At 45.3% G+C, this 22739-nt stretch overlaps 1 protein-coding gene across 2 annotated transcripts in view; it reads left to right on the plus strand.

The window, feature by feature from the left end:
* LOC115465869 (retinol dehydrogenase 16-like) overlaps positions 1–22739 on the plus strand; it is a 261639-nt gene that overhangs the window by 64207 nt on the left and 174693 nt on the right. The window contains exon 4 of one of the 2 annotated variants that reach the window (XM_030196671.1): positions 22233–22378. The exons of the other annotated variant lie outside the window; for it this stretch is intronic. Within the exon in view, the coding sequence (XP_030052531.1) occupies positions 22233–22260 (28 nt within the window). The 3' untranslated portion in view covers positions 22261–22378. Of the gene's footprint in view, positions 1–22232; positions 22379–22739 lie in introns of those variants that run through there. 2 annotated transcript variants of the gene reach the window in all.

Consider the following 22739-nt stretch of genomic DNA (forward strand, 5'->3'; position numbering starts at 1 on the left):
AAATTTCATCACAACAGAGTAGTCCTCCGCACTCACCCTAAGTTTCTGCCAAAGGTTGTGTCGGAGTTCCATCTGAACCAGTCAATTGTCTTGCCAACATTCTTTCCCCGTCCTCATTCCTGCCCTGCTGAACGTCAGCTGCACACATTGGACTGCAAGAGAGCATTGGCCTTCTATCTGGAGCGGACACAGCCCCACAGACAGTCCGCCCAATTGTTTGTTTCTTTTGATCCCAACAAGAGGGGAGTGGCTGTAGGGAAACGCACCATATCCAATTGGCTAGCAGATTGCATTTCCTTCACTTACGCCCAGGCTGGGCTGGCTCTTGAGGGTCATGTCACGGCTCATAATGTTAGAGCCATGGCTGCGTCGGTAGCCCACTTGAAGTCAGCCACCATGGAGGAAATTTGCAAAGCTGCGACGTGGTCATCTGTCCACACATTCACATCTCATTACTGCCTGCAGCAGGATACCCGACGTGACAGTCGGTTCGGGCAGTCAGTTCTTCAGAACCTGTTTGGGCTTTAGGATCCAACTCCACCCCCCGAGGGCCCTGTTTGTTCTGTTCCAGGCTACACTCTCAGTTAGTTGGTAAATTTTTTTAGGTCAATCTCAGTTATGTCCTCGCCGTTGCGAGGCCCAATTGACCAATGTTGTTGTTTTGAGTGAGCCTGGGGGCTAGGGATACCCCATCAGTGAGAACAAGCAGCCTGCTTGTCCTCGGAGAAAGCGAATGCTACATACCTGTAGAAGGTATTCTCCGAGGACAGCAGGCTGATTGTTCTCACAAACCCGCCCGCCTCCCCTTTGGAGTTGTGTCTTCCCTTGAAGTGTATTGTCTTGCTACATACTGGACTGGCCGGCTCGAGCCGGTTTCGGGCGGGAAGACGGTCGCGCATGCGCGGTGCGCGCGGGCGCGCGAGGGCTAGCAAAGGACTTTGCTAGTGAAGTTTCCGATTGGAGGGGCTGCCGTGGACGTCACCCCATCAGTGAGAACAATCAGCCTGCTGTCCTCGGAGAATACCTTCTACAGGTATGTAGCATTCGCTTTACTGTCAAGTGCTGCAAATGAAGGTACTGCGCAGCTTAGGGGGGAGGGAAGACACCTTGACTGGTAAATTGAATACTGTCAGCAATACTTGGGGATGATACGTGGTTCTAACCAAGATTCCATCATGTTTGGCTGCCTGTGTAGCTGCATGGGTGACTGGAGCCGCACAGAGTAGTGGCCACCTTTTTGGGCAAACTGAATGGATCGTGCGGGCCTTTATCTGCCGTCATTTCCTTTAGATTGTAAGCTCTCTTGAGCAGGGACTGTCCTTCCACATGTTTAAACTTGTACAGCGCTGCGTAACCCTGGCAGCGCTATAGAAATGCTTAGTAGTAGTAGTAGTACTGTGCTACTGAATTACTGTGAAACCAAGACCAGTGCCAGATGGACTTCTAAGATCTGTATCCCACAAATGGCAAAAGACAGGTGAAGCTTTGGCAACTCCAATGTTGTAGATCAGTGTTTCCCAAGTCAGTCCTAGAGTACCCCCTTGCCAGTCAGGTTTTCAGGATATCCAGAATGAATATGCATGAAATTGATTTCCATACACTGCCTCCATTTTAAGCACATTTCTTTTATGCATCTTCATTGTGAATATCCTGACTGGCAAGGGGGTACTTCAGGGTGAAACACTTACATAAGTACATAAGTATTGCCATACTGGGAAAGACCAAAGGTCCATCAAGCCCAGCATCCTGTTTCCAACAGTGGCCAATCCAGGTCACAGTATACCTGGCAAGATCCCAAAAAAAGAGCAAAACATTTTATACTGCTTATCCCAGAAATAGTGGATTTTCCCAAGTCCATTCAATAATGGTCTATGGACTTTTCCTTTTTAAACCCGTCCAAACCTTTTTTAAACTCTGATAAGCTAACTGCCTTTACCACATTCTCTGGCAACGAATTCGAGTTTAATTACTCATTGAGTGAAGAAAGATTTTCTCTGATTCGTTATAAATTTACTACATTGTAGCTTCATCGCATGCCCCCTAGTCCTAGTATTTTTGGAAAGCGTAAACAGACGCTTCACATCTACCCATTCAACTCCACTCATTATTTTATAGACCTCTATCATATCTCCCCTCAGCTGCCTTTTCTCCAAGCTGAAGAGCCCTAGCCACTTTAGCCTTTCTTCATAGGGAAGTCGTCCCATCCCCTTTATCATTTTCGTCGCCCTTCTCTGCACCTTTTCTAATTCCTCTATATCTTTTTTTCAGATGCAGCGACCAGAATTGAACACAATATTCGAGGTGCGGTCACACCACAGAGCGATACAAAGGCATTATAATATCCTCATTTCTGTTTTTCATTCCTTTCCTAATAATACCTAACATTCTATTTGCTTTCTTAGCCACAGCAGCACACTGAGCAGAAGGTTTCAACGTATCATCAGCAACGACACCTAGATCCCTTTCTTGGTCCATGACTCCTAACGTGGAACCTTCCATGACGTAGCTATAATTCGGGTTCCTCTTTCCCACATGCATCACTTTGCACTTGCTCACATTAAATGTCATCTGCCATTTAGACTCCCAGTCTCATAAGGTCCTCTTTGACAAATGATTGCAACTGGCAAAAATATACTACTTTTACAATTTGACATGTCCAGCGCCTTCGACATGGTTGATCATGGAATACTACTACATATCCTCGAGTACTTCGGAATCGGAGGCAACGTTCTCAATTGGTTCAAAGGGTTCCTAACCAAACGATCATACCTAGTGACATCTACATCTAACTCGACAACATAGTAACATAGTAGATGACGGCAGAAAAAGACCTGCACGGTCCATCCAGTCTGCCCAACAAGACAACTCATGTGTGCTACTTTTGTGTATACCCTACTTTGATTTGTACCTGTGCTCTTCAGGGCACAGACCGTATAAGTCTGCTCAGCACTAGCCCCGCCTCCCAACCACCGGCTCTGGCATAGACCGTATAAGTCTGCCCAGCACTATCCCCGCCTCCCACCACCGGCTCTGGCACAGACCGTATAAGTCTGCCCAGCGCTATCCCTGCCTCCCAACCTCCAGTCCTGCCTCCTACCACTGGCTCTGGCACAGACCGTATAAGTCTGCCCCGCACTATCCCCGCCTCCCAACCTCCAGCCCCGCCTCCCACTACCGGCTCTGCTATCCAATCTCGGTTAAGCTCCTGAGGATCCTTTCCTTCTGAACAGGATTCCTTTATGTTTATCCCACGCATATTTGAATTCCGTTACTGTTTTCCTCTCCACCACCTCCCGCGGGAGGGCATTCCAAGCATCCACCACTCTCTCCGTGAAGAAATACTTCCTGACATTTTTCTTGAGTCTGCCCCCTTCAATCTCATTTCATGTCCTCTCGTTCTACCGCCTTCGTATCTCCGGAAAAGGAGCCCCATGGACACCTGAATGCGGAGTTCCACAGGGATCCCCCCCTCTCACCGACCTTATTCAACTTAATGATAATACCCTTGGCCAAACTACTATCAAACCAAAACCTCAACCCATACATATACGCAGATGACGTAATGATCTACATCCCATTTAAACAAGATATAAAGGAAATTTCCAATGACATCAACCAAAGTCTACATATCATGCATTCATGGGCGAATGCATTTCAGCTGAAACTTAATGCAGAAAAAACCCAATGTCTAATACTCACCTCTCAGCATAACACGAACAAATTCACCACCATTAACACACCAAAACTGAATCTTCCAATTTCGGACACCCTAAAAATTCTCGGAGTCACCATTGATCGACACCTAACACTTGAGAGTCACGCGAAAAACACAACCAAGAAGATGTTCCATTCAATGTGGAAATTAAAAAGAAGACCTTTCTTCCCCAGGAATCTCTTCCGTAACCTGGTACAATCAATGGTACTCAGTCATTTAGACTACTGTAACGCACTCTATGCTGGCTGCAAAGAACAAATAATCAAGAAACTTCAGACAGCCCAGAACACAGCAGCTGGACTCGTATTCGGTAAATCAAAATATGAAAGTGCTAAACCCCTACGAGAAAAATTGCACTGGCTCCCTCTTAAAGAACGCATCACGTTCAAAATATGTACCCTAGTTCACAAAATCATTCAGGAGATGCTCCAGCCTACATGTCAGACCTGGTAGACTTACCACCCAGGAATGCTAGAAAATCATCCCGCACATTCCTCAATCTTCACTTCCCCAACTGCAAAGGTCTAAAATACAAACTAATGCATGCGTCAACCTTCTCCTACTCGAGCACACAATTCTGGAACGCGCTACTGCGCAACTTAAAAACGATCTACGAACTAACTTACTTCCGCAAACTACTGAAGACACATCTCTTTAACAAGGCGTACCACAAAGAGTAACAAATGTGAACCCCTCCACAGAAATGTCTCATAACGCTTGCTATACTAATATCATGCTTTTTACTATCATTCTACCCAAGATCCTTCTGTAATACTAAATGTTTATTTCTTATACTTCTCCACCATTCATGATGTATTGTAAGCCACATTGAGCCTGCAAAGAGGTGGGGAAACGTGGGGTACAAATGCAATAAATAAATAAATTATTTTTTCACAATCCTCCGGCGATTTAACGACTTCGAATAACTTTGTGTCATCAGCAAATTTTAATTACCTCACTAGTTACTCCCATCTCTAGGTCATTTATAAATATGTTAAAAAGCAGCAGTCCCAGCACAGAACCCTGGGGAACCCCACTAACTACCCTTCTCCATTGAGAATACTGATCATTTAATCCTACTGTCTGTTTTCTATCTTTTAACCAGTTTTTAATCCACAATAGAACACTACCTCCTATCCCATGACTCTCCAATTTCCTCTGGAGTCTTTCCTGAGGTAATTTGTCAAACACCTTCTGAAAATCCAGATACACAATATCAACCAGCTCACCTTTATCCACATATTTGTTCATCCTTTCAAAGAAATGTAGTAGATTGGTGAGGCAAGATTTCCCTTCACTAAATCCATGTTGACTTTGAGGGGCATAATCGAACGCGAACGCCTATCTCCATGGGCGTCTATGTCCAAAAACGGGTACGTGAAGAGGTGGGACAGACCGTATTTTCGAAAAAATGGACGTTTTTCAGCTGGGCGTTTGTTTTAGCGATAATGGAAACTAAAAACGCTCAGCTCAAAAACGTCCTAATCCGAGCCATTTGGTCATGGGAGGGGCCAGGATTTGTAGTACACTGGCCCCCCCCTGATATGCCAGTACCCCAACTGGGCACCCTAGAGGTCAGTGTGGTGGACTTCAGAAAAAGCTCCCACATGCATAGCTCCCTTACCACGGGTGCTGAGCACCCAACACCCCCCAAAACTCACTACCCACAAATGTACAACACTACCATAGCTCTTAGGGGTGAAGGGGGCACCTACATGTGGGTACAGTGGGTTTTGGAGACCTCCCATTTACCAACACAAGTGTTACAGGTAGGGGGGGATGGGCCTGGGTCTGCCTGCCTGAAGTGCACTGCGGTACCCACTAAAAGTGCTCCAGGGACCTGCATACACGCAGACCTCTAGGACTTGTTGCTGCTATATAACCTTGGCACACCAGTTGACACCTGAAGACTAATCTCTCCAAAAACGTCCTTTATTGGAATAAGCATGCTTACTCACAGTTAACTGCAGATCAGAGGTTGTGCCCCACTGGCAACGAGTCTCCCTGGTACTGAGATGAGCAGTAGGTCAGAGCTGGCAGAATGCTGTACAATGCCCTCTTTCAGCCACATTCAAGGTATGAACTAAGTTCTGTAACGTGGCTAACATGTGAAAGGGATCTAAAACTGGCTTACAAAAATGGCCACTACCTCATGGACTACCGGAAACAAAACAGGGCACACTCTGACCCAGTAAGCAGAGGGAAAAGCACCATGGGAGTACAGCCTACCAACTACCAACATCGTGAGCATTTGCCACAAGCTAGTGGAGTCACGGAGCCCAATACCCTACACCCACATAACAGAAAAGGTGTCACACTCACCCGAGAGCCACATTAGAACCAGGGAAAGGCTGTCACAGGATAGAAAACTTTCTGCTGTCATGGAGGTGGGTACGGCATTTGAGGCTTGCATAGAGGCTGGAAAAAAAGTTTTTAAAGTGTTTTTTTTTTGGTGGGAGGGGGTTAGTGACCACTGGGGGAGTCCGGGGAGATTATCCCCGATTCCCTCTAGTGGTCATCTGGGCAGTTGGGGCACTTTTTTGGGACTTGTTCATGAAAAAAAGGGTCCAAAAAAAGTGACCCAAAATCGCGGTAAAAACGCCTTTTTTTCTATTATCAGCTAAAGACACCCATCTCTCCTCGGCCGATAACACGCCCCAGTTCCGCCTTCACCACGCCTCCGACACGCCCCATCAACTTTACCCGTTTCCGCAACGGATTGCAGTTGGAAACGCCCAAAATCGGCTTTCGATTGTACCGATTTGGGTGCCCACGGGAGAAAGACGCCCATCTCCCTATTTGGGTCGCAATATATGCGTTTTTCTCTTTCGATTATAAGCAGGTTTGTCTCATTAATCCGTGCTTTTGAATATGCTCTGTAATTTTGTTGTTAATAATAGTCTCTACCATTTTGCCCGGCACCGACGTCAGACTCACCGGTCTATAATTTCCCAGATCTCTTCTGGAACCTTTTTTAAAAATCGGCGTTACATTGGCCACCCTCCAATCTTCTGGTACCACGCTCGATTTTAAGGATAAATTACATATTTCTAACAATAGCTCTGCAAGCTCATTTTTCAGTTCTATCAGTACTCTGGGATGAATACCATCCGGTCCAGGAGACTTGCTACTCTTCAGTTTGTAGAACTGCCCCATTACATCCTCCAGGTTTACAGAGAATTCATTAAGTTTCTCCGACTCGTCAGCTTCGAATACCATTTCCGGCACAGGTATCCCACCCAAATCTTCCTCAGTGAAGACCGAAGCAAAGAATTCATTTAACCTCTTCTACGGCTTTGTCTTCCCTGATCGCCCCTTTTACTCCTCGGTCATCTAGCGGTCCAACCAATTCTTTTTCCAGCTTCCTGCTTTTAATATACCTAAAAAATATTTTACTATGTGTTTTTGCCTCCAACGCAATCTTTTTTTCGAAGTCCCTCTTAGCCTTCCTTATCAGCGCTTTGCAGTTGACTTGACATTCCTTATGCTGTTTCTTATTATTTTCAGTCGGTTCCTTCTTCCATTTTCTGAAGGATTTTCTTTTAGCTCTGATAACTTCCTTCACCTCACTTTTTAACCACGCCGGCTGTCATTTGGTCTTCCGTCCTCCTTTTTTAATACGTGCAATATATTTGGCCTGGGCTTCCAGGAAGGTGTTTTTGAACAGCATCCACGCCTGATGTAAATTTTTGACCCTTGCAGCGTCTCCTCTAAGTTTTTTTTTTCACCGTTCTCATTTTATCATAGTCTCCTTTTTTTAAAGTTAAACGCCAACGTATTTGATTTCCTATGTATACTTACTTCAAAGCTAATATCAAATCTGATCATATTATGATCACTGTTATCGAGCGGCCCCAGCACCATTGCCTCCCGCACCAGATCATGCACTCCACTAAGGACTAGGTCTAGAATTTTTCCTTCTCTCGTTGGCTCCTGTACCAGCTGCTCCATAAAGCTGCCCTTGATTTCATCAAGGAATTTTACCTCCCTAGCGTGCCCTGATGTTACATTTACCCAGTCAATATCGGGGTAATTGAAATCACGCATTATTATTGTGTTGCCCAGTTTGTTTGCGTCCCTAATTTCCTTTAACATTTCTGTATCTGTCTGTTCATCCTGGCCAGGCGAACGGTAGTACACTCCTATCAATATCCTTTTGCATGGAATTTCAATCCATGGGGATTCCAAGATGTGTTTTGTTTCCTGCAGAATTTTCAATCTATTTGATTCAAGGCTGTCGTTAATATACAATGCTACCCCTCTACTAATTCGATCCACCCTTATCACTACGATATAATTTGTACCCCAGTATGACAGTATCCCACTGGTTATCCTCCTTCCACCAGGTCTCAGAGATGCCTATTATATCTAATTTTTCATTTAGTGCAATATATTCTAACTCTCCCATCTTATTTTTTAGGCTCCTGGCATTCGCATATAGACATTTCAAAGTATGCTTGTTGTTCCTATTTACATGATGCTTAGGACTTGACGGTATTAATTTGCAATCTTTTGTCTGATTTTTATTTTTATTTAAGGACACCTGATCTACGGTCTCTTTTGCAACCTCACTATCAGGATACCCTATCTTCCCTGTTTTGGTGATACCTTTGAAAGATACCTTATCCCGAACCATGCGCTTTTGAGCGACTGTCGGCCTTCCCCCCATTTCTAGTTTAAAAGCTGCTCTATCTCCTTGTCCATCACTTTATTGTCACAGTCTGAGAATGAGGGTACTGTGCAGCCCAGGGGGGAAGAAAAGATATCTTGACTGGTAAGATGAATACCATCAGCAGTACTTGGGGATGACATATGATAAACCAAGACTTCCATCATGTTTGGCTGTCTATATGGTTTGCATGGTGGAGACTTGATAACCAGTGTTTAAGCATACATGACAGGGGCCCACACAGAGTGGTGGGCATGGCTCTGGCCACCTTGTTGGGCAGACTGTGTGGACCATGTGGGTCTTTATCTGCTGTCATTTACTGTGCTACCGTGTTCTATGATTTTTCAATCTCCAGGCCACTAATTTCATGTAGCGTCCTCTTGTTTTTGTCTTAAATATATGTATTTTGGGGTCAATATTCAGGCATCGACTGTGTGCGTTTTGTTTACTGCGAATGGCATTATCCCTGGATATTCAAAGCCGGGACCTGTGTGGGCTTCGGCTTTGAATATCTGGTTATTTTTAAGCCTGCTACCATCTAGCCGTTTAATCTGATACTCAGCCCTTAAGCGGCCATGGGTTACCATATGAAAATAGGACAGACTTTTATACGGCCCCATTTATGCGATAAACCTGATCCGCCTTAGAACACCCCCAGTATAGCCAGTTATGAGTTCAGCGCTAACCACAGTATTCAATGGCACTTAGGTGGTTACGTGTCGCTGAATATTAGTAGCTAAATCACTTTGAATATTGGGTCCTTTAAAAGAAATATATTTATATATCTTAATTAGCAAACAGGGGAGATGTACAATCCAGTGCACATATTACCAGACACAAGAGTTCCATCTGTCAGACACGCAGACTGTAGAATTATCAACAGTGTGATGATTGTGAACTCACAATACAGTAACAACATTAAACAAAGCAGTGGAATTCCCCCGTTCTCATTTTTACTTTATCCCACCTGTTTTCTCCTTCCCTATCCCTATCCCCCCCCCCCCTTCATCCAATTCCCTCTCCCACATCCTCTCTGTCTATGCCATCCTGCAAGACCTAACCCCTATAATTTGATGAAAGCTGTCAGAATACCACCTTCTTCACACTCCTTGCATGTTTTGCATCGAAAACTGTCACAATACCACCACCTCCACACTCCTTGTGTGTTTTATAATGTTCCGCCAAGTCCACCATCAGCTTCTTACTGTTTTGCCAGCACATAAGTGCCATTCTACAAACCAAAATTTAGGTGTTGAAAGGCCATGCTCCCAGAGTGTCTCTAAGTTCTCCAAAAGAACAGTCCTCTGTGTACTGTAACTTCCTCTGCCAAACAGTATCTGTAATCTTCAAGGCCCCTTGTTAATGGTGCTAATTTGGTATACAAGTGGAGGAAAGTTCAGGTAGTCACTTTATATTTCACAAAGAGATCGTCTTCCTACAGTCCCATGTGGTGCCCGTTTTGCTTGGCAAGAAAAGCCCTATGTAACGGCTTACAATCGACTTCCTGGAGATTGGAGATTAGCGATTAGCATCCGTTACTATGTGAAATCCATTGGCAAAACTATATTGCAGAGCCTGAACCATCTCAGCTTCTCCTATATCCTCCCACACATGGGCTAAACCCTCCGAATATGTCCCCTCCTTATTCCCTCCTCCTATTTGATGATACACAGAAATGTTATTGAAGGCTGGACACTCTGCATAAAAGTTCTAGCTATTGTGATGAAAATACAAGGGTACTTTAGTCCCATTGTCCAGGGAGTTGAAATAATGTCTCAGTTGGAGATAATGGGTAAAAGAGGAGAATACCCCTCCCCTGATTTCTGTGAAATTTGTCAAATATCTTCTACCCAGCTTCATAGAATCAACAGGGGCTCTGACTCTGATCCAGTCCTGTTGGAAAGTCTAAGGGGCTCTTTTAGTAAAGGGTTGCCGTGTGACAACCTGGAACTACCCCCAGCCCAATGTGGCCACCGGAAGTAATTCCACCTCCTGTGCACGCCATTTCCAGCATTATGGAAAACTGTTCCATATTTTGTTGCATGGTGCTAACCTAGCGGTAATCAGCACTGCCTGGTTACTTCCAGGTTCCGTGGGAGCCCTTACCACCACCTCAGTGGGTGGCGGTAAGTTCTCCCCACGCATGGCCACGCAGTATTCAATCTCACCGCATGGGCATGTTGTTTTTCAGGCTATTTTTACCCCCTGTTGTAAAAAATCCCTGATGCGTGCCAAAAACAGCCCCCGCCACTAGTTCAGCGCCCTTTTTACCACAGCTTCATAAAAGGACCCCAAAGTTACTAATTAGCTACAAAAATGGTAACATTCCTTTGGTTCCCCCCACATTCTCCTCAACCATTTCCTTGTCTTTTTATTAAGGGTAATAACATAGGCCCTGATGCTCAGAATTCCCATGGTAAGCTAACAGCACTGAAACTATACTGCTGGAACAGCACAGAAAATTAGCTCGCCAGTGCTCAAAGGAAATGGTATGCAAATTATATGCACGCTGTTAAAGCAAAAGGAAGAAGGGGGGACATGCCTGGATCATGCGCAGAAGAGTTTTCAGGTAAGCCCAGCTCCTGTGCGCATGCGCCAGGCAAACCCAAACATGAAGCACACATTAGCATCTGTTTTCTACGCCTTTAAGCTTTTCAAACATTTTTTTTTAAATCTTGGAAGGTTTGTATTTAAATGCAGGAAACAGGTGCCAATGTGTGCTTTCACTTTCCAATTTGCTTGGACTCGTACACATTTGTTTCTCACTACTAGTGCTTAGGGGCTTGCACAGGCTTCCTTGTGCTTTGAAATTAAAGAAAAACTGTCGGATTTTAAAGAAGGAATCATGAAAACTCCTCTCTTCAAACACCCTAATGCCTGCTCTGAGCTGGTGTTATTTTTTACAGCAGTAAGGCGGCTTTGTTTTGTGCGCTGTTCTCTGAGCATTGGGAAGAAATAGGATATGACCTTATTAACACCTGTTTGACTACATGAGCTTGCAGTTTGCACTAAACTTTGGTGCACTCGTTTCCTGCGCTAGAGCCTCTGAGCATTCTGCGCTTACTAATGCGGGTGCTAATGGCCTCTAGCACTCATGTTTGCTTCTAGCATCGGGGCCATAGTATAAGACACCCACTCTCTTCCACCCTACATGCCTATGTGTGCAGTGCATTACATGGCATGGCTGGGGTGCAAATATCAACCTAAAAAGTTTCTGGTGCATACCTACAATATCCAGCATGAAGTTCATGTACCCATCTTCAAGGTACTACGTTATAGAGCCTCAAATTTTGAAGACATAGACCTCTCTGTGATGTATCTAATATCAGCTTAGTATGTCCAGTTTTTGCAGATTTCACCAAAACTTGGTAGCCAGAGGTTCCAGGGAGACAGGAGGTAACCTTTTCTACTGCTCATATCCAGTCCTATGATCTGAGTTAATTTCCCATTGATAAAAAGCTATGCAGTAAGTGCATTATGTAACATTTTCACTCAGTCCAGGAAAGATCTTTCTATACCAAACCAGGCAATACCCAGAAAAAAATATGCCCATAGGAGCATCCTGCACCCCTTTGCACTCATCCTGTAAGACTCTCAAGATGTTAGCAGAGGCACAGAGCCCACCTAGTCCTGATGCACCAAGTCGAAATAACCTGTTCGGCCATACTGCCAATATAGAGACACTTAGCTTGATGCTTCTTTATCCTACCCTGGTTTTTGGGTTCCCAGGTTCCAGGTAATGGCTGGCTTTTGGATGCCCTCACTAAGACAGTGGCATAGCCCCACTAGCTGATCCTCCACGATCTTATAAGATTCTGGGCCCAAGCCATCAGGTCCTGGAGAATTTAAGGGGGGTCTTTTACTAGTAAGAGTTATCTGCAGCAGGGACCATAGGAATAAAATGGGCCCTATTGCAGTTTATTTATTTATTTAGAACATTTATATCCCACAGATTCCCACCATGGCGGACTCTAGGTGGCTTACAAGAGTTAACTCGAACTAAGCTTTAGTAAAAGGCCCCCTAAATGCTTTAGGTGTTTTATTACCTTTTGAATTTCAGGCCCTGTAAAGGGATGGTATAAGGAGTGAAGAGCCTCTAAAGGTATCGAAGGCAACACCAAGCTCTAAAAAAAAAATTCTTCTTGTACCCTTCTCATAATGTTTAACATAAAAAGCAACAAATTCTTTCAAAATCTGTTCATTTACCACTACCTTCCCAGTAATAGATTTAATGTGGGTAACCAGCTGTTTTTGCTGTTCATTGCCATACTAAATTAGACATTAATTTACCAAATGTATTTCCCCACTGCTACAATTTATATGTGTAGATTGTAAGCTCCTTTGAGCAGGGACTGTCCTTTTTTGTTAAACTGTACAGCGCTGCGTAACCCTAGTAGCGCTATAGAAATGTCAAGTAGTAGTAGTAGTAGATATGGATTGCAGTAGCATGGGTGGCAACTAGCTGCAGGGCCTTAAAGCATAGGAGCCAATTTTTCAGAGTGATTGGGGGGGGGGGGGGGTGCTCAACTCTGTAACCATTACCATTCCTGTAAAAAGGAAAACAACGTATGGCAGGGTCATGGACACAACTGGCCAGGCCATATTCAGATGTGGAGGACAACAGGTAATGCACACAGCGGGAGTACTTGTGGTTAAAGGAAGAGCTGGGGAAGCACTGAATGTCCCACCAGCTGTTCTTCCTCCCCAACCTCAACTCAGCTCATCCCCACTGATTTACTCCACCTCACATTTCTTCTCCTCCTTACCCCTCCCACCCACAACCCATCTATACCACAGTCATATCCCTTCCATTCCAGCTTGGTTCATCCATAGCACCTACACTCAATTGAGATGATTGTTTTATTATGTGAAAAGGGGAAATGATGTTCCTCTCCTTGCAATTTGAGATTTGACCGTAGGTCCTCTTCATTACAGAACTTTTTCAGATCATGCCTCAAATACTGCCAAAACTCCCTCCTGTTCCCCCATATCTCTTCAGTAAATAACTTATTTATCCTGGTGACTGTAGGGCTGGAAGAGAATGGCAAAATTCTCCCACCCTTGACCCCAGCACAGCCAGAACAGAAATCTTTACTTTTGTGTCTATAGTTTGTCATATATCTTCTTTCACTGCTTATTCTTAGTCTTTTTTTATGTGTTCTCTCTGCCTTCATGTCTTTATCTTTTATGAACTCTTTCTGGTCTTCTCATTTCTTCTTTTCTCTTTACTCCATATGCTTCTCTCTCCATAGCCTGTCTCTCTACCTTCTCTCATCTCTCTTCTTTCTAGTCTCACCCCCTCATGCCACTTCACATCCTTTTCTCACTTTCATGTCTCTTTCCTCCATCATGACCTCTCTTTCTTCTCAACCTTCTTTTCCCAATCCCACACATTACATTATGTCACAATTCTTATATACCGCCAGTATCCACAGTGGAGCTCGGTGTGGTTTAATAAACCAAGAGCTGCACGTGTCCAGGATCTGCTAAAAATGCATTCAGTAATACATCCTTCATAATCTAGATAAAACATATTTTTCAAATAAAAATATTTTCAAAGATTTACAGAAGAGACCATAATGATCTAACGCTCTAAGCTTATTAGTTAATGAGTTCTAGTACTTGGCTGCTTGATATTGAAATGTTGCAGTGAAAACTGATTTGTAAACCACTTTTGGGGGGGGCATGGATAGTTAAGAATCAAATATGTGCTAGTTGTTCTTAGTCTATTGGAATCTGACAATAATTTCAAAGTACTCATTTGGTTTTGTCCATATTTAACTTTAAACAATAATCACAGGCCCATTTTCTACTAGTTGTATACTACTACATGCCAGGTAAATGCCATCTCTTTCAGCTCGTCTTTCCTCTGCAGTTTGTGTCCCCGTGCTCCCTCTGAGTTCGCTCATCCTCACAGCCTCCACTCACATAGCTCCACTCCCAGTTGCTGCCCCCATCACTCAGCCTCTCTTCCCTTTAGTGCTTTCAGCCATTTCCAGCTCTTTTCAGCAACATTCTCTCCCAACCAGTACCCACTTTCAATTCCCTTCACCCCTTCGTAGCTCCCTCTATTCCTTCACACAACTCTTTTTCACAGCCTCTGTTCCCATTATCCAGCCTCTCTTCCTGTTACAACTCATTTCTGCTTCTTACAATCCCTTCTCTCTCCTTGCCAGTAACCCCTTTCAGGGGCTGATGCACAGTGGTACTCGTTAAATATGGGTGCTGCAGTTAAGTGGATCACAAACAATGACTGATGCACAAGGGGGAATCACGTGTAAATGAGATGCACCGATCCCCTGATCCCCTTTTGAGCATCGGTTGCTGTTTGCGACTTGGAACTGTCAAGTGTATTTGACAGCTTGCCACAAACAGCCGGATATGTTTTTTTGTGTTTGGGAGGGGGGTGGTTTCGAGAAGGGGTCCACTGGAGTCCAGCAGACCCCCATCTTGAGCTCCCCCCATGCAACTGAAGAAACTACTGGGTGGTGTAATGCCCCCCTCCACTAAATCACCTTGGTGGATAAGTGAACCCAACCCAACCCCCCCCCCCCCCCCCCCCACACACACACACACCTCCCTCCACTTCCCCAACAAAGATCTACCCTGGTGGTATAGTGCTGCCTGCCCTCTCTTCCTCTCCCCATATCCTACAAAGTTGGAGACAGTAGGGCAGGAGCAACACCTCCTCCTGCCTGCCTCTAGAACTGCCCAAGATAAAATGGCAGCGCTAAGCACCATGGTAGATCTTTGCTTGAGGTTTTGGTCCACTGGCTACAATCAGTCTAAAGCAAATGTGCCCAGCACGGTAAGCTTTGTGCATTAGGGCGGTGCAAAGAAAAGCTATGAGAATGGTATGGGATTTGCGTTGCAAGGCATATGAGGAGAGACTTGTTGACCTGAACATGTATACCCTGGAGGAAAGGAGAAACAGGGGTGATATGATACAGACGTTCAAATATTTGAAAGGTATTAATCCGCAAACGAACCTTTTCCGGAGAGGGGAAGGCGGTAGAACTAGAGGACATGAAATGAGATTGAAGGGGGGCAGACTCAAGAAAAATGTCAGGAAGTATTTTTTCACGGAGAGAGTGGTGGATGCTTGGAATGCCCTCCCGTGGGAGGTGATGGAGAGGAAAACGGTAACAGAATTCAAACATGCGTGGGATAAACATAAAGGAATCCTGCTCAGAAGGAAGGGATCCCCAGAAGCTTAACCGGTTGTGGGAGGCAGGGCTGGTGGTTGGGAGGTAGGGATAGTGCTGGGCAGACTTATACGGTCTGTGCCAGAGCCGGTGGTGGGAGGCAGGGCTGGTGGTTGGGAGGCAGGGATAGTGCTGGACAGACTTATACGGTCTGTGCCAGAGCCGGTGGTGGGAGGCAGGGCGGGTGGTTGGGGGGTGGGGATAGTGCTGGGCAAACTTATACGGTCTGTGCCCTGAAAAAGACAGGTACAAATCAAGGTAAGGTATACACAAAAAATGGCACATGTGAGTTTATCTTGTTGGGCAGACTGGATGGACCGTGCAGGTCTTTTTCTGCCATCATCTACTATGTTACTATGGTTCCCTTTACCTCTTTCTCTCCCCATCCCATTCCTCTCCCTACAGCTGCACTACCAGTGCTTGTCCCAATCACCCAAACCTCCCCCTTACAGTTCCTTTCTGTTGCATCCATCCTTTCACAGCAGAATTCTCTCTCCCAGGTATGAACCTCTTTCACTTGATTTACCTTTTCTATTCCTCTCTATACAGCTCATCTCTTAGCCTGTCCTCATCACCCAGCCTCTCTTCCCCTTACATCTGCTTTCTGCCACCTCCAGCTCTTCACAGCTGGATTCTGTCTCCAGTCAATACTACTACTACTACTTATCATTTCTATAGCACTACTAGATGTACACAGCGCTGTATACTTGAACATGAAAAGACAGTCCCTGCTCGACAGAGCTTACAATCTAATTAGGACAGACAAACAGGACAAATAAGAGATAAGGGAATTACTAAGGTGGGATGATAAAATAAGGGTACTGAACAAGTGAGTAAGGGTTAGGAATTAATAGCAGCATCAAAAAGGTGTGCTTTTAGCCTAGATTTGAAGACGGCCAGAGATGGGGCTTGACGGACTGGCTCAGGAAGTTTATTTCAGGCATATGGTGCAGCAAGATAAAAGGAACGGAGTCTGGAGTTAGCGGTGGAGGAGAAGGGTGCAGATAAGAGAGATTTACCCAGTGAACAGAGTTCCCGGGGAGGAGTATAGGGAGGGATGAGAGTGGATATGTACTGAGGAGCTGCAGAGTGAATGCATTTATAGGTCAATAAGAGGAGTTTGAACTGTATGCGGAAATGGATAGGGAGCCAGTGAAGTGACGAGGAGAGGGCTAATATGAGATAGCGACACTGGCAGAATATAAGTCGTGCGGCAGAATTTTGAACAGGTTGAAGAGGAGACAGATGGCTAAGTGGGAGATGTGTGAGAAGCAAGTTGCAATAGTCTAAGCGAGAGGTGATCAGAGTGTGGGTAAGGGTTCTGGTAGTGTGCTCAGAAAGGAAAGGGCGAATTTTGCTGATGTTGTAGAGAAAGACAGGTTTTAGCAGTCTGGACTGTGTTCAGAGAATGAGAGAGAGGAGTCGAAGATGATCCCTAGGTTACGAGCTGATGAGACAGGGAGGATGAGCATGTTATCCACAGAAATAGAGAATGGGGGAAGAGGAGAGGTTGGATTAGGGGAAAAGATAAGAAGCTCAGTCTTGGTCATGTTTAGTTTCAGATGGCACTGAGACATCCAGGTGGCAATGTCAGGCAGGCTGATACTTTGGCCTGAATTCCTGCTGAGATTTCTGGTGTGGAGAGGTAGATCTGGGAGTCATCAGTGTAAAGGTGGTACTGAAAACCATGGGATGAGATCAGAGTACCAAGGGAAGAAGTATAGATGGAGAAAAGAAGAGGTCCCAGGAGATCCCTGAGGTACACCAACTGACAGTGGGAGAGAAGTGGAGGAGGATCCACCAGAGTATACACTAAAGGTACGATGGGAGAGATAAGAAGAAACCAGGAAAGAACAGAGCCCTGAAATCCAAGTGAGGACAGCGTCAAAAGCAGCAGATAGATCGAGGATGAGGATAGAATAGAGGCCTTTGGATCTGGCCAGGAACAGGTCATTGGACACTATAGCAAGTGCAGTTTCAGTGGCATGAAGGGGGCGAAAGCCAGATTCAAGTGGATCAAGAATAGCTTGAGAGGAAAGAAAGTCAAGACAACAGCGGTGAACAGCACGTTCAAGTATCTTGGATAGGAAAGGGAAGAGAGAGATGGAGCAATATTTGGAAGGACAGGTAGGGTCCAATGAAGGTTTTTAAGGAGTGGTGTGACTACGGCATGTTTGAAGGCATCAGGAACAGCCGCAGTGGAAAGTGAAAGATTGAGGATATGACAGATAAGAGATGACAGTAGGAGAGGTAGTGTTAAGTAGATGGGTGCAAATAGGATCAGAGGAACAGGTAGTTTTGAGGAGGAAAGAAGATGTATAGTGTTGTAGGAGGAGCACAAACAATAGTATCCTCTTCAGTGATTTCAGAAAAGGAGGCAGGGGTTGAAGGGTTGAGAGAACGGACTAAGGAAAGGAGAGGTGGAGGTGACCTGGTTGAGAATTCAAGTTTAATCTTGTGAACCTTATCATGAAAGTACTCAGCCAGAGTCTGGGGAGAAAGTGAAGAGGGAGTTGGAGGTGAAGGCACTTTAAGGAGAGAGTTCAGTGTGGCAAAGAGACGTCGAGGGTTTGAGCCAAGAGAATTTGTCAACTGGATGTAATAATCCTGTTTGGCAAGTAAAAGAGCAGACTGGAAGGAGTTCAGCAAGAATTTGAAATGTATGAAGTCAGCATGGGCACAGGATTTCAGCCAAAGGCGTTCGGCAGAGTGGGCACAGGAACGTAGGTAGCGGATTCTAGAGGTCAGCCAAGGCTGGGGTTTGGTACGCTTTACAGGACGGGGAATGGGAGGAGCAAGAGTATCTAGCGCAGAGGACAGAATAGTATTGTAGGAAGAGACAGCCTCATTGACAGACTTGGATATAACATAGTGGTAGAGAAGAGATTTGAATTACTGGAGGACAGAGTAGAAGGGTTAATAGCCTGAAGATTGGACGGGACTGTGGGAGGAGGGTGTTTAAGTGTGAACATTATCAGATGATGGTCAGAGAGGGGAAGAGCTGAGGCACAGAAGCTGAGCAGTTTGAGAAGAGGATAAGATCAAGACAGTGGCCATTCTGATGAGTGGGGGTAGTGGAGCACAGTTGAAGATTGAAAGAGGATGTTAAAGTGAGAACTGAGAAGCATAAGAGTCAGAGGGATCATTAGCATGAATATTACAATCCCCAAGAATGAGGGAAGGAGATGAAGGTTCAAGAAAGAAGGAAAGCCAGGCGTCAAAGTCAGTGAGAAAGGAAGAAAGGGACTTATCAGGAGGTCGATAAAATGACTGCTACTCGGAGAGGCAGAGCAGTGAATAGATGGATGGAGTGGACTTCGAAGGAAGAAAAGCAGTGAGACTGAGGTGGAAGAAGAGATTGAAATCTACAAGAGGGTGAAAGTAGTAGACCGACACCACCTCCGCAGCCAATCGGGTGAGGAGTATGGGAGAAAAGATAACCTCCATTGCATAGGGCCACAACTGAAGCAGAGTCTTCAGGGTAAAGCCAAGTTTCAGTTAGGGCAAGCAGATGGAGAGAACAAGAGATAAACAGGTCATGGATGTAGGAAAGTTTGTTACAGACAGAACGGGCATTCCACAGAGCACACGAGAAAGGCAGGCAAGAAAGGGGGGAGGAGAGGAACAGAAATTAGATTGGAGACATCACGGTGACCTGCACAATAGGATAAGAACTGATGTCGAGGACCAGGATTGGATTGATGTCCCCAGTGGAGAGCAGGAGAAGGAGCAAGAGGAGTACGGAGAAGAGTTGGAGAGGTATGACGACAGCGATGAAGGCGATATGAACTCAGAAAGGAGATGGATGAATGGAAGGAAGGAAATGTTGAAGGTTCAGAGCTGAGAAGGAGAAAGGGGACAAAAGAGATGGCGAAAGCAGAGGGCGGGCAATGTGTTCGTGCAGAATACAGTAGTTTCAGATGGAGAAACAGATTAGGAAGGGACAGTACCAAGAAGAGAAAGTGTACTGGAGCCATAAGTAGTAACTGGGAGAAAATATAAAGTGTAAAGAGAAAATGCCCTGCGTGCCTGACAGCGCGCGCGGACCTAGAGCAGAGGCCCAGAGTGGATCGGAGTGGACCTGGGAGGTCACCCCGGAGAAGGCTGTGAGGATAGCAGATGAGTGCAAGTCCTCCACAGTACCTGAAAGGCAGCCGGTGAGAGAGTTGGGCACCTCTCGGCCAAGGAAAGGGCTTACAGGGGTTAGGCCGAAGCCAGCCGTTCCTCCCCTGAGTGGTCACCTTTCAATCCCCTTCACCTCATCCTAGCTCCTCTATTACGCTCCTACAGGCTGATGCTCAGAATTCCAGTTCTATATGGAACAGCACCTGACCAATACTATGAGAGCAGTGCAGAAAAATAGCTCCCCAATGTTCAACCGTAAAAAGGTGCAAATGATTTTGTGCACTGTGTGCCTAAAAGCAAGAGGGAGGAACATGCCTGTGCACAAGAGTTTTAGCAGAGCCTCTTGCTCGCAAGCACCAAGCAAACCCGGAAGAAAGCATATATTGGTGCTGTTCTGGACCTTTAAATATAAGCTTTTCAAATTTGTTTTCTCCTGAAAGCTTATAAACGCAGAAAACAGGTGCCAATGTGTGCTTTTACTCGTACATATTCGTTTCTTACTACCAGCACATAGAGGCTTTAACGGGCTTCCTTCTGCTTCCAAATTAAATAAAAACTGGCAGATTTTAAAGAAGAAAAAAATATTATGAAATCCTTGTTTTGAGCGCCCCAGAGTCATCTATATTTCTTGATCCAGGGCAATTGGGAGAGTTTTGTTTAATCATGAGTGAATCAGGAATAGCACCAGGAGTTCCCTGCAGAACGTTGAAGGGATAGATTAGGGCAGCGTTTCCCAAACTGTGCGCTGCAGCAAACTCTTTGGCGTGCTGCGGCACACGTTGACCTCTCTTCCGCTGCCCACAATCCAGCATTGCTCCCTGTCCGCAGGTCCGGAATCTGCTGTCTTCCTGCTTACCTGACCGCCGCTGCAGTGCTTGCAGCTTACATTTTCAGGCCGTCCGCAATTCACACAGGCACTGCGGGGACTTCCCTCTGCAACGTCTGGCCCTCACAACAGGAAGTTGCATCTGAGAGGGCCGGATGCGGCAGACTGGGAAGGCCCCAGAGTGCTTGCCTGTGTGAATCACAGACAGCCTGAAAATGTAAGCCACAAGCACTGTAGCGGCGGTGGGCGAAGGAGAAGGAAGCAGCAGTGATCCTGGACCTGCCCTGCAGGAAGAAGGTAGCTAACGATGCGGATTTGGGGAGAAAGCAGAGGTGTGTGGATTTATGGGAAGAGAAGGGCTACAGGAATGGTGTACTGGAATTCTGAGAAGAGGGGGCTGCAGGGAAAGGGAGAGCCATGTGGCGATGGGTGGGGGGGGGGGGCCATGACTCATGTGGCCGGGGGAAGGAGTGACGCAAAAAATCGCTCAGGCTCTAAGGGTCGCCTTAAGTGAAAATATTGGGAACCCCTGGATTAGGGGTTGTAAGGAATAGGGATGTCAGGATGGTCTCTTTTAGACCTGTTTTTCTTCTACGTGGTTTACTTTGAATTGGCTTCTCTTTCACTTTATAAATGTATGGGTTATATTTGTTTGTTACTTTTCTTTAAAGTTTTATATATTTGATTATTTTGGGACATGATGTATTTACTTTATGTGATCTTTTACATTTTTTTAGCGTAAGTCAGCATTTATGTGCCAACATTTAGATGTCCACTTATGCCATGTCAATAGCAGATGTAAGTGCGTGTGCCTAAATATGGCAATTTAGCATGTATCTTACAGTTATGCACTAAGCATGTTGCATGCCTGTGTTGTAGTGCACAGCTAGTACTTACACATATAACAGTTACATGTGTAAGTGCTACTATCCTAAAACTCACACATGCAACTGGTGCTTAACTTTAGATGACCTGTTATAGAATGAGGGGAATGGTGAGTTTTCCCCATGTAGGAGTAAAATCCCCTGCCACAATATATCCAGACCAGTGTATGTATAGAGATTGATTATACCAGACCTGCAGTTATTATTTATTTAGATTTGCTCACTCTTTTTCAGTAGTAGCTCAAGGTTAAGTTACATTCAGGTACACTGGATATTTCTCTGTCCCAGGAGGGCTCACAATCTAAGTTTGTACCTGAGGCAATGGGTGGGGTTTAAGTGACTTGCTCAAAATCACAAGGAACAGCAGTGGGATTTGAACCAGCCACCTCTGGATTGCAAGGACCGGTGCTCTAATCACTAGGCATGTCTCATCTTACACTGTCCAGCAGAGATCAATGTGATTACTGGTTACTCCCACGCTCAATACTAGCACTTTTCAGGTAGTCTTTATTTTATGTATAGTAGCAGCTGTTGGCAAAGGGAGCTATGATGGGAGAGAGGGGTGGACAGGATTTATAACCAAAGTCCTAATATTATACAGCAGAAAGAAAATGTTAATTTTGCATGTTTTTTTTTGTTACATTTGTACCCCGCGCTTTCCCACTCATGGCAGGCTCAATGCGGCAGGCAATGGAGGGTTAAGTGACTTGCCCAAAGCCACAAGGAGCTGCCTGTGCAGGGAAATTGAACTCAGTACCTCAGGACCAAAGTTCACCACCCTAACCACTAGGCCACTCCTTCATTGCAGACGTGAGCTGCTAGCTCCTTTGGAGTGATATAGTCTGTATCATCGAGCCTGGTAGTTTCAAACCTCCATCACGGACCCCAAGTGCATTGAAGAGAGCGTCCAAAAGATCTGGAACCGCTTGCCAGCAGAAACTAAGGAGATTTATAGAGAGAGCTTCTATAACAAGTGTGAGTTTTCTACTCTCTTTCCAATAGGGGGTAGGATTAACACAGATCTATCTGGGGAGGGAATCTGTTATGGTATAATTTAGTGTTTGTGGAGCGTTGAGGCAAGAAGAATGGTGAAGCTTATTGTCACTTGGCTTTAGGGAAGGGTGTGAAGCTAGTCTCAAAGTTAAAAGTTTTGCATGCAGCTGGTGATGTTATTTTGCTTCTGCATTCTTATACAGATATCAAGATGATACAACATGTGGAGGTGATCCGCAATCCCAAACTGACTCTAGTGACAGACTGCATGGAGCATGCTCTAACAGCCGTGCACCCCCACACACGTTACTCTGCAGGCTGG

The sequence above is a fragment of the Microcaecilia unicolor genome, chromosome 3 (assembly GCF_901765095.1).
Source record: "Microcaecilia unicolor chromosome 3, aMicUni1.1, whole genome shotgun sequence".
NCBI classification, from domain to species: domain Eukaryota; kingdom Metazoa; phylum Chordata; class Amphibia; order Gymnophiona; family Siphonopidae; genus Microcaecilia; species Microcaecilia unicolor.